The sequence below is a fragment of the Leishmania martiniquensis genome, chromosome 35 (assembly GCF_017916325.1).
Source record: "Leishmania martiniquensis isolate LSCM1 chromosome 35, whole genome shotgun sequence".
NCBI classification, from domain to species: Eukaryota; Euglenozoa; class Kinetoplastea; order Trypanosomatida; family Trypanosomatidae; genus Leishmania; species Leishmania martiniquensis.
In genome coordinates, this window is record NC_090170.1 from 1335023 (window position 1) to 1345852 (window position 10830).

At 59.0% G+C, this 10830-nt stretch overlaps 4 protein-coding genes across 4 annotated transcripts; all 4 read right to left on the reverse strand.

Annotated features, from left to right (window-relative positions):
* Nucleotides 1–687: 687 nt before the first annotated feature.
* On the reverse strand, nucleotides 688–3948 carry LSCM1_01096 (uncharacterized protein; the record flags this gene model as incomplete). Its single annotated transcript, XM_067318722.1, has 1 exon — nucleotides 688–3948. The coding sequence occupies one exon, from the start codon at nucleotides 3946–3948 to the stop codon at nucleotides 688–690; it is 3261 nt and encodes a 1086-aa protein (XP_067174827.1).
* A 1037-nt stretch (nucleotides 3949–4985) lies between these two features.
* LSCM1_01097 (uncharacterized protein) lies at nucleotides 4986–6608 on the reverse strand (the record flags this gene model as incomplete). The annotated part of the gene is made up of 1 exon (XM_067318723.1): nucleotides 4986–6608. The coding sequence occupies one exon, from the start codon at nucleotides 6606–6608 to the stop codon at nucleotides 4986–4988; it is 1623 nt and encodes a 540-aa protein (XP_067174828.1).
* A 693-nt stretch (nucleotides 6609–7301) lies between these two features.
* LSCM1_01098 (uncharacterized protein) lies at nucleotides 7302–8090 on the reverse strand (the record flags this gene model as incomplete). The annotated part of the gene is made up of 1 exon (XM_067318724.1): nucleotides 7302–8090. One exon carries the CDS (start codon nucleotides 8088–8090, stop codon nucleotides 7302–7304), a length of 789 nt encoding a protein of 262 aa, XP_067174829.1.
* An 883-nt stretch (nucleotides 8091–8973) lies between these two features.
* On the reverse strand, nucleotides 8974–10242 carry LSCM1_01099 (uncharacterized protein; the record flags this gene model as incomplete). The annotated part of the gene is made up of 1 exon (XM_067318725.1): nucleotides 8974–10242. One exon carries the CDS (start codon nucleotides 10240–10242, stop codon nucleotides 8974–8976), a length of 1269 nt encoding a protein of 422 aa, XP_067174830.1.
* Between the last annotated feature and the right edge of the window lie 588 nt (nucleotides 10243–10830).

Sequence of the window (10830 nt, forward strand, 5' to 3'; positions counted from 1 at the left end):
GCAAGATCATTCATGCATGGATCCGTCCAACGCCACTTCATCGCATCACCGGGGCGCCTTCCCACAAGATATGACACGGTAGCCCGCCCCCTTCACGAACCACCGTGGCGCCGATAAGCTAGCTCGACTCCGCGTGCCCTTCACCCCCCGCTGCTCGCCGCCTCGCACGCCTCTGCAGGGGAAGCAAAGAGACTTGCGGTTCGGGCCGCTCACAGAGGAAAAGAAGACGAGATAATGTCGGAGAAAGGGCGGCGCATTGCATCCACACCATGCAGGAAATGAATGCAGCGAGTCAGTCCACGTAGAAAAGAGCGTCACGCACACGCATGCACACAGACGTGCGTCGATGTGCACCGAATGCCTATTTCCCCTCCTCGGAATCTGCAGCAGTCGCCGTCATCGAATCACCTTGTAGAGGGCAGTCCTTCCACGCGTACACAAGGCACACGGGCGCGCCACTCCTTTCGTAACCGTCGCAGTAGCTCGCGCCTTCGAAGTGCAGGTGATTACGCAAGTGCATGGGTGTGATGCACCCACGCCTCAGTCTCTTCTGCATTCTTGTCTCGCCTTTTTCGTCGCCGTCATTGGAGTCTGAGTCCGTCTTATCCTCCCTGAACCGCTCTCTCATCCCCTTTCCTTAGCTCACACACACGCACACACACTCTCTGGCAGTCGTCTACGCCATCACTACTCATCGTCGTCGATGATTGGGCCGTTCATGCGGAAGTACAGCTCACCCATCACCTCAACCTCGTCGTCCTCGTCATCATCGATGCTGATCACCCCTGTGGGGAACGCAACGATTGGTGATGGCATTGTCGCAGACGCATTGTTGACGGTGATGCTCGCGGCTGCCGCGTTCACTGGGGCCATGGTCGCAGGCGTGCCCGTTGTGGAGGGAAAAACGCTCGTCCAGAGGTCGCCGTCGTGGAATTTCTTTGCCACATCCACGTCGGACGCGTCGACGCCGTCTGAGGACCCCGCGACCGGCTTTGGTTGGAGGCAATGCACTCCATGTGTGATGAAGCTTGCCTGGTGCTCCACCACCTCTATCTCAGTCACGAGGTTTTGCAGCTCACGCTGCACCTCCGCACGCAGCTCCTCCAAGTCAAAGTGGCGGTCCTCTTCCTTTAGCATAAAGTTGAACTTATGCCGCGACAGCGGCTTCTTTGCGTTGCGTAGGACCTGCAGGTACCCTATCGCGCGGTTCCACTTCTCTCGGAAGTCCAGAATCTGCGCAGCCTCGCTGATGCTGACGCGAAAGCGCTTCATCTGCCGGTTGCACGTGATGCCAAAGTAGACGACGCGGCCACCTTTTGAGGGCACCTCCACTGGGGCAGAGTATTCCACCTGCGGGTACAACAGCAGCAGCGCTGCAAACAGGTACATGTTGTTCACCGCCGAAACGCGGGCGCAGGTGATGTTGCTAACGAGATTACGCAAGTCCACCGCGACTAAGGCCGCGCCAGACTCCCACACCACGCTGCTTGGGCTGGTAGTGCTCGGAACCACCTTCTTCGACGTCCGCACAAAGACCAAGGCGCCGGCCCGATCTTTGATGTTGATAGAGCCAGCGTCGCGCACAAAGAAGAGCCGACGCGCGAGGGCGACCGCCTCAAAGAACGTGAAGATGGACGCGTTTGACTTGATGCTCTGCATCACTGCCGACAGCGTTGCCGCATCCTCGAGGTCGTCGACAAAGGCGTAGTCGGAGATCTGGACGCGTAGGTAGGCGATGAGGCTTCGAACGTGCTCGAGGCGGTCCTCTTTTATCTGCAGCTTCGCCACAAACTCTGCGGTGGAGGCCCCGCTTGCCTTGAGCCGCCACCACTCGAGGAACACAAGCACATCAGCCAAGAGATCGCTCTGGTTCGCAATGTCACCAGCGTACTCCTGACGTGTCTCGATGACCGTCCTCTTCCACGAGGCGAACGCCTCTGCTGAATCGCCGGTCGGGAAGCGGTACGGAAGCGCACAGACACCAGCCACGATAACGCCGGCCTCACTGTGGCCCAGCGTGCAGCAGTTGACGACGAAATGAGCCAAGTCCACCTCAAGCGGCAGTCGCGACGCAATCTCGCCCGTGAAAGTGAGAGTGAAATCGGCCAAGTTCGCAATGAGGCACTTCTCCGAGAGGCTGTGCTGCACCTGCTCCATGCTCTCCGCCTCCACTGGGCACACCATCTCCTGGTTTGCACGATGGATCGGCAGCTGCGCTCGTGAGCACTGCAGCAACGCGTCCTCGACCTCGTAGACCGTCGGCTGCGGGGTCTCGGTGGTCGGTAGCACAACTTCGGCCGCCGGGGGGTACAGGGCGATGTAGCAGCCTGGGTACTTGGTGCCGGGCAGCTGCCGGCGCTCCTCCACGTCCATCTTCGACGCCCACTCCGACGCGCTCGACGCCATGAAGCCCTCCGACTTATTCTGCACGGCGAGGCGCCGGGTTGTCGCCATGTCCAGTACGAACGTCGCATCTTCGTTATTGTAGTTTGTGAAGGAGACAACTGAGTGCTGCACACAAACTCGATGCTTCGACGCGGCGGCGCCGGCGTCCTCTTTGGAGGGGAAGCGTCCAGCATACACCGTCGTGTCGAGCAGGCGCTCCTTGTGCAGCGCGTCGATCATTTCGCGTGAGTCGCCCGTAAAGATGTAAATCGTCTGCGGGCACACGGCGGAGTAGGACAAAATGCGGCTCACCAGTGTTGCTGCCATCTGCACGGAGTGGTCAATGACCTTGCGGTGAGGGCCAGGGTACTTACCAGACTCATCGATCGCGACATCCAACACGTTCATCGCTGCCAATGCGTTCGCCTCATCGTACGAGAACTCGACGAGGGGCTGTACCGGCGCTCTATTGGATGTCGCGACCGTCTGCTTTGAGAAGAACTGCTGCACTCGCTCCGTCATGGCGCCACTGACGCTCACGATGATGTGTAGCGGCAGTGCCGTCGAGTCCAGATTGACGCTCTGCCGGTAGACGCGCTCCCGCAGCCCCCAGAGGAAGTAGGAGACGAGTGGGTTCATGCGCGTAAGGTTGGGCAGTACGAGATGGGTGAAAGGCCCCATGCCGCGCTGCGACGTCAAGTACACCAGTGCCGTGTCCACATCTGTCACCCACAGTGATATGCCCGCCTCGCCCGCGAACGACTGCCCGCTCAGCTCGCCGACAGGGCCGCGAGAAGGGCTCAGTGCCCGCAGCGCCGCCGCGATGTCGGAAACATCCGAGTAATGCGGCACCACCACCAGCACACGCTCTTTGCTCTCGCGGCTAAGCGCGACAGCGAGACGCAGGGCCGCGTACGGTCGCTGAAGCAGCACTACTTGGTGCGTCGCGGCCTCCTTCAGTCCCAGCACCTCGCCACTCTCGAGAGCAGCGGCAACGGCGTTGCCACGATGGAAGTGTGCAGCCTGCGAGGCGATGAGCTGCTTCATCTTTGCAGAGACGACAGCTGGGTCTGACTCGGGCTTGTACGAATCGGTCCGCATCGCCTTGTTGCCGCCAAACACGACGCCCTGGCCAACTTGCTGGATGGCGTCTAGGTCAAACTTGAAGACGTTCGAGTCCGCGCCAGACGGCGTCATGAACGCGGCGCTCGCCGTCGCCTCCGCAGCGCCAGCCGTGGCAGACGCCGAAGCCGCTGCGGAGGCGGTCAAGGCACCCCCTCTCCCGCTAGCCGCCTTGGCCGCTGCCGTGCCTGAAAAGGCCGATGCATCGAGCTCGTTCGCGCGCGCCGCCGCTTTTGCCTTGGAGGGACTACGGCGCTTCTTGCTCATGAGAGCCTCAATGTTAAACTGAAGCGTCGTGTTTGGGTCCGTAGGGAGGGCGGCGGTCGTGCTGCCAGGCGGCAGCGAGCCGGGCGACACCGCCGACGGCGAGTCCGAGGAGGCGATCGCAGGCGAGGAGGATATCTTCCCCCCTTTGCGGCCTTGACGGGGAGCGATGGGCATCGCGCTCTTGTGAGGTAAAAGGGGGAATGAGAGGAACGGGGGAGGGGAGGGAGCCGGCAAGAAAGAACTTTTTTCTTTCCGATTCGTGTGGTCGTTTTCCTTTATATAATCTCTTCGTGGGTCGTGGGGCTTCCGCGCGGTCGTCGTCGAGAGGGGCGTGCGAGTGCCGCCACGAAGGGAAGACGAAGAAACCCAAAAGGAGGCAAAGTGAGCACCGAAAGAGCCGACAGCCGAGGACAAGAGGCCCAGAGAGTGTCGAAGGAGCGGGAGAACGGCGGCGAGTGCGAGGGTGGAGGGGGGAGGAGGGGCGCAGACGAGGCGCGCATGCACGCGCGCACGCACTTGCATACATTACAAAAAAAAATCCTAGGTAAGAGTAAATGCAAGAGAGGTCCACAGTGGGTCACTGCCTCACGCTCTCTACCTTTCCATGTCGATCTCTGTCTCCGCCATGCCCACCTACCTCACCTGTCCAGACATCCCCAGTTTCCATTTTCTTTTACGTTTCCTTTGGTGTGTGTGTGGGGGGGGGTGCTGCTCTTGTATCCTCTCTATCTCCACTGCAACTTGAGCGCGTCCGCGGAGACGCTTTGTTGACACTTTCCCACAACCGCGCTCTTCATAGAGCTTTTTTTCTTCGCTTCTCCTTGTCTTGCTCTCTCTCCCCTTCCCCGAACGTCGTCGCTTAGGTGCCGTTTTCGTCCTCGAGTCACGCACAGCCGCTCCGCTTTGAAAGCGCGGAAGTTTTTTGTGCTATGTTCGGGGGGAGGGGGGATGGGGATGGGGTCCGTGCGTCCAAAACGGTCACGAGGAGAGGGCTCAAGACTCAATTACGCGCTGTCAGCAGGAGTTCAGGTGAAAGGGAAGCCATACCGCCTGCACAGAGACGTGCGGAGGTGCCGCTGCTCGGCTTGTAACGACGCCATTGGTGAGCAGTGAAAGAGGCGCTCACCAGAACAGGCGCACCGGAAGTCGCGAAAACTAAAGAAGTCAGCTGTCTCGGGGCCGCTGCGACGATGTCGCCGCCAGTGGCCCTCTCACGTCTGTGGCATCTTCGTGGTCACCCAAAAACCGCTAGGCCTGCCATGCTCCTCCTCCCGCACGTTTCGACCCCAAACCGGCCGATTGCGGTCGTAATTCGACAGACGCACCATTCGCCTTGTCATAAGCTCCCACTCCGAAGGCTGCGGCGGTACCGTCGCACCAGCACCGCGCTCGAGTGAGCGCGCGCACATCTTCGTCGCCGAACTTTTCGCCTCCTGCTCCTCTGCTTCCTCATCGCCATCTGCGCCATCTCCGCAGTCCTCAGCCGCTTTGCTCTGACTCTCCTTGGCTTGGTTAATCATGAGTGCGTCTCGGCGACGAGTTGCATCTTCGAAGGTCACGCCAAGGTGCTCTGTGATGGAGCGCGCCACGCGCAAAACCTCCTTGCGCAGTTCTCCCGGTTTAGCGGCCTTCATTTCCGGGCGCATGAAGCGTAAGTAGGTAAGAAGGCAGTTCACCTCGGCCGAGGCGTCGTAGTGATGATCGAGCTCGTTGTCGTGCGCGATGAGGTGATTGAAGTGTACCTGCTCCCGAACCCTGGAGTTGAAGAAAAAGAACTGGTCTTCCACGTGGGCCACGTTGTAGTCCTTTTGGAAGGCACCCTGCGGGACAACGAGCCGACCCTCCGTGCTCGTTGGCCGCGTCCAGATAGGCAGCAATAAGTCACCACGTAGGTAAGGAACAGTGCCGTCCTCTCGAATGAGACGTGTTTCACGCACGGCACCCTGGCCACCATATGCAGCAGATTTGCTGGTGTAGGGGAGGCGGAACTTGAGCATGCTGTGCTCGCCGTGTAAAATGTTTGTCCAGCACTCCTGCGCACGCATGTTCTCCGCGACGTGGTCCTCGAAGTTCGGCAGCGCCACACTGCCGGAGCGTATGTCAGAGATGAAGAGTAGAGGTTTGTGGCGCTCCAATGCGACCTGCGCCAACAGCTCTAAGCCTCTAGGAAGCGACAGCGGTGCTTCGTACATGGAAGGGATATCCTCGGTGCCGCGGGCCACATCCAGCGTACCGACGATGCATTCAAGCTGCTCGTGAATCGCTTTCTTCTCCGCCTGCACACTGTCGACAGCGACGTGCCGGTATACAAGCCCAAGTGCTGGAAGGACCTCAGTGAGGCGACGCGCGTTGATATCGTACGCTGTCGCGTTGGTGAAAAACTCGTTGCGTAGCCTGAAGTTTGCGCGTGGCTCCAGCACCGCGCGATCAAATTGGCCAGGGTCGATCAGCTCCCACGTGTGTCGAGACGCGAACATCTCGTCCAGGAAGGCCAAATGGGTCCCGGGTGCCGCCCCAGCATACACAATGTGGTACGAGATTTCTGGCCGGCAGTACATGCAGAGGAGCTGAATTTCGGAGAGGAGTAGCTTTCGCTGCCCCCAATGGATGGCGCTCTTTATGTCCTTGTTGCGGGATCGGTACGGCTCGGCAGGGAAGTCGTCATCGAGGAGGACGGGGAACGGAAGGGACGAGGGGTAGTGGTAGACGGTGCGCGCCACCAGCTTGCTGAAGTGATCGCAATCGGTGTCGATGGACGACAACGAAAAGCTAGAGTAGAAATCATTCAGCAGCTCCTGGCGCTGCCGCTTCCGCTTCAGATAACCGCTGCCCATGGTGTGTCGTTGACTTGTGTGATGAGTATGCCGGCTCTTCGAGGTCTCCGTACCGAAGAAACGAGCACCGCGAACGCCTGGCTGCAAATTACGCCGCAGAAATGCTCCGCGGAGAGGTCTATCAGGAAAAAAGGGGGAGCAGTTCAGCTTTGGCCGCACATGCACAAGAATCGGCAGCAGCCCATTTCGAGCACTAACGTCTTCTGGAGAGGAGAACGGCTCCATACGCGTGTCCCTATAGGCGGTGAGAGGCTCAACGTGCGAGTGGCTCATGTGCATGGAGGGGGAGCAGGATGGAGGTGAATTCAAGAAAAGCACTGAAAAGCGCGCTGCCACCGCCCCTTCGCCCCCCTCGCGCGGTCAGTTCCCCAACCCCCACGCTATTCCGTCGGCACACACACACACACGAGACAGAACAGCATGGCCTGACGTCTTTCTCACTCTTTTTTTGTGCGGTCCGCGCCCACCCTTAGATGCTTTGCTTTGCTCAGCAGCGTTACTCGACGTCACGCGCTTGGCCGAGAGGCCTCACGCGCATGCCTTACTTTTTCGATCGAAAAAGACAGGGAGAAAAAGAGCCTGTTGATAAACAGAGGAGGAGGACACAGTAGATTGAAAGCGATCCCCTTCGGTCTTTGGTAATGGCAGCGCGCCGCGCTCCATCTTCTTGCGCAGGTCCTGCCGTTATGAGCCTCACCACTCTAGCGTCGAGCTCCCCACAAAGTCCTGAAGCGCCATCACCATCTCGCGCACCAGGCGCGCATCTGCGTGGGAAAGCGCGGTTGACCGTATCACACGCCTCCCGGCCGCTATGCAGCAAAGCACCAGCTCCTTCAGTTCTTCCTCGGCAACACTCCCACTTCTCTCGTATAACTCGCTGTCGGGCAGCTCCTGCGCGACGCTCTCCACTCTCTGACGCAGCCTTGTCAGGTAGCGGCCCAGCGTGGATGATGCTGGTGTAGCGTGGGAAGCATTCGCATCATCATCGCGGCGAGACGCGCTTGCATCGTTGACAGCTGTGCTGGCCCCATTCGTCGACTCCCGAAAGACAGGCTTCAGCGAGCTCACCCATTGCGCATGCCTTGGGATTGGTGTGGAGCAGTACAAGCTGCAATATGCTCCGACAACTCGAGCGAGCGCTCGAGCCTCCTCCAGCCTGCTATCAGGCCACAAGTCCCCAGATAACCTTCGCGCCGGTGAAGAAAACGCGGCAGTGCAAGCCGGCGAGGAACCCTCAACCTCAGAGTGGGAGAGCTCGACACGCTCCACTACTTGGCAGATTCCCTGAACGGCAGCCAGGACAGCACCGAGACTTGCGCCACGAGCGTGGCCCTCTTTGGCGATGTCCTTGAAGAATGCATGTTGATCAGCCAACTCTGACCAACATGTCGCCATCTCACGGCCTTTCATGAGATTATGGCGCGCATCGCGCACAAGCTCATGAAAGGTTGGTGCATCGTCCATGTCGAAGTTTAGTGCCATCACTGAAAATAAAGAGGAGAGGGATTAGAGCGGAAAAGGCAATGTAAGATGCGGACAGAGAGTCAGGCGCGTCTAGCTTCGGCTTCCGTTGTCTTGCCATTAGTTAGCACCACGAAAAAGAAGAGGAGACCGTACAACACGTGTCGCGCTCACCACCCAAAGACAGTGGAGAGAGGGAGAGGCGTGAAGAGCAACAGGTAGAGACGAAGCGAGAGGGAATGACACACCTCCCAGTCTCGTGAAGAGGGCAGTCATACATGAAAGAGATACGAGTGATCTCTGTCATCGGCTGTGCCGACAGCACTGCAATGCTTGTCCCATGAGGAAGGGGGGAGACAGCACGACATCACGCGCCACGTCGCTGCATTGCAGATCGTAAACGAGTGCACTCGCCGCTTCCCTTTCTCATGCCGACTTCCCGAGAATGCTGCAAGGGAACCGCAGCGAGTGTGCGTGCGCCCATGCGCCGTGTACGCCGCCTCCTCCCTGAAAAACGGCATGGTCTCGTTGCGGCTCTGCAAATGCGGTACAGCTTCTGCACACCCGACTCGACAGCACCGGGCTCCAGCAGGGGGTCACAAGGGGTGAGAGAAAGAGGAAACTCATGTGGAAAAAGGGGGGCGTCCATTCGTGAAGTCACCGCAAAGATGAGCGCGTAGCGGATTACAAGTGAAACACACACACACAGAGAGAGAGGGGGAGGGGGCAGCCGGTCAACACGAAAGGCGCATGAGAAGTCACAAAACGGGAATGGTGCCGAAAAGTCGGCAAACGCACGTCAAAGAACGCACCGCTCTCGCACTGGCCGGGCCGCGTCCACCACGTCATCACCTCCACAAATCGCAAGGAACAGAAAAGCTCTGCAAGAGTGTAGACGACTGCCTTATTCGTCCTTCAGCAGTGTCGCTACGGCGCGAAGGGCTCTGTCGCCGTACCAGCGGTGAATGCACACAAATGAAGCGCCGCTGATGGCTGAGACGACGCTGATCGTCAAGTACATCCATGCCATGAAGCTGTTGCGTCCACCAAGCCACGACAGTGTTGCTAGCGAGAAGCTCTTTTTACCGCCAAAGCTGGCTGCGTCGAAATGCTCGTGGATGCGCATCAGATAGGTGCCCGGCTCCAAGTCCTCGTCAATGACGCGATACAGCTTACGGAACTTGGGCAGCGAGGCCACGCGTGCCCACACCATCAAGTCCTCGTCCGTCGTAACCGGGATATGGTGACCAGGCTCATCGGCGTACCAGCCCTCGTTGAAAAAGGTGTTATCGGACGGCATTTGCGGAGGAGGGTTGGGGTTCACGTCGCCGTCGGCGGCCTCGTAGGCCCACTGTGGAGCACTCCATACAGGCTGAGGCGACGACCGAGGAGGAAACTCCGGCTTCTTATACTTGACCTCCACATCTGACGTCCAAGCAATGCCTTTTTTGTGGCAGCGGCCGGCACCTTTGAGCGGCTCGTTCGTGAAACGCGAAAAGGCGCTGCCGTTGCAGATGAGTTGCAGCGACGGCGCCGTCACCGGGCTCGCCTTACGATGCGTGATGCGGTACAAGGTGAAGGTGTCGTTAAACATGGACCACGGAATCAGTCCGGCTGGCACGTAGACAAAATCGCTGTAGTGAAAAAAGGTCCCCAAGAGATTGATGCCTTGATCACCGCCGCCGCGTAACTCGCCCGGGTATGTCAGAGGCGATGTAGAAGATGCAATGGACGCAGCGGAAACGCGCTGTCCGGCCAGCTGCGCGTCACTTTTGGACTTTGAGAACCGACGGTGGTTTTGGTAGAAGTTGTCAAGGCCGTAGTAGACATACACCGGTGCTTTGAGACGCTTGTCCACACGGAATGAGACATCTGTGACGCATCCTGTTTGCCAGACAGACTCTGGCGACGCCGCATACCGAAAGGCGCCTGTGCTGTTGTACCCAAACGAGCACCGCTGTTGATCGTCGTACCGCACTGTAATATCCGACGCCGACGCGTTCGCTTGAAAGAGCGACAAGCTCAGCGGTAAACACACAACTGCGACTGCAAATAGGCACAGGGCCGAGTGCAGTGGTGTCAAGATAGGTTGCCACGCCGGTAGACGCTGTTGCATGAATAGTGCCCAGATGGGCTGGCGCTGGTGCACGGGAGCAGCAGCAGTACCCGGCATTTCCGCACCGCTCAAGCTCGCGTGGTATGAAGAAGTTGCGATGAATCGTGTTTTTCGTATGCCTTCTTTTGTTTGTCTCGTCGCTTTGAAGCAAGCGCCGATGAGTCGGACGGCACCGATGCCCTCTCCCAGCCTCCTCGCCCGACACGGTGAAACGGAGACGTGCGTTGAGCTCCCCCTGCCTCGCCCTGTGAACGAAGCAGAAAGCACGCAAGACGGCGAGAGGCAAAAGAAGAACCAATCGCGGCAGCGAAAGGGGGACACGCAAAGAGAAGAGCCCCTTTTCGGAGAAGCGCCGCTGCTAGGCAGCACGCGGTGTGCGAGAATAGCAAAGATGGTGAAAGGAGGCCGTGCGTCTGTGGGATGTACGCGCTTTGTGCGAGGGTCTCTTTCTGAGACTCCTACACGCGCCCCACGTTCGTCGTGCGCACTGTTCGCGTGTAACTGGTTTCAATCGGGGCGAAGAGGTGAGTTTGGTCCCATCAAGAAAAGACAGAGATGGAGGGTGAAGAGCAGAGATTAGGGGGCGGCAGGCGAAATGAGTAGAGCGCGGAGCGTGGGGTGAAGAGGGGTCACACGCACTGCCAC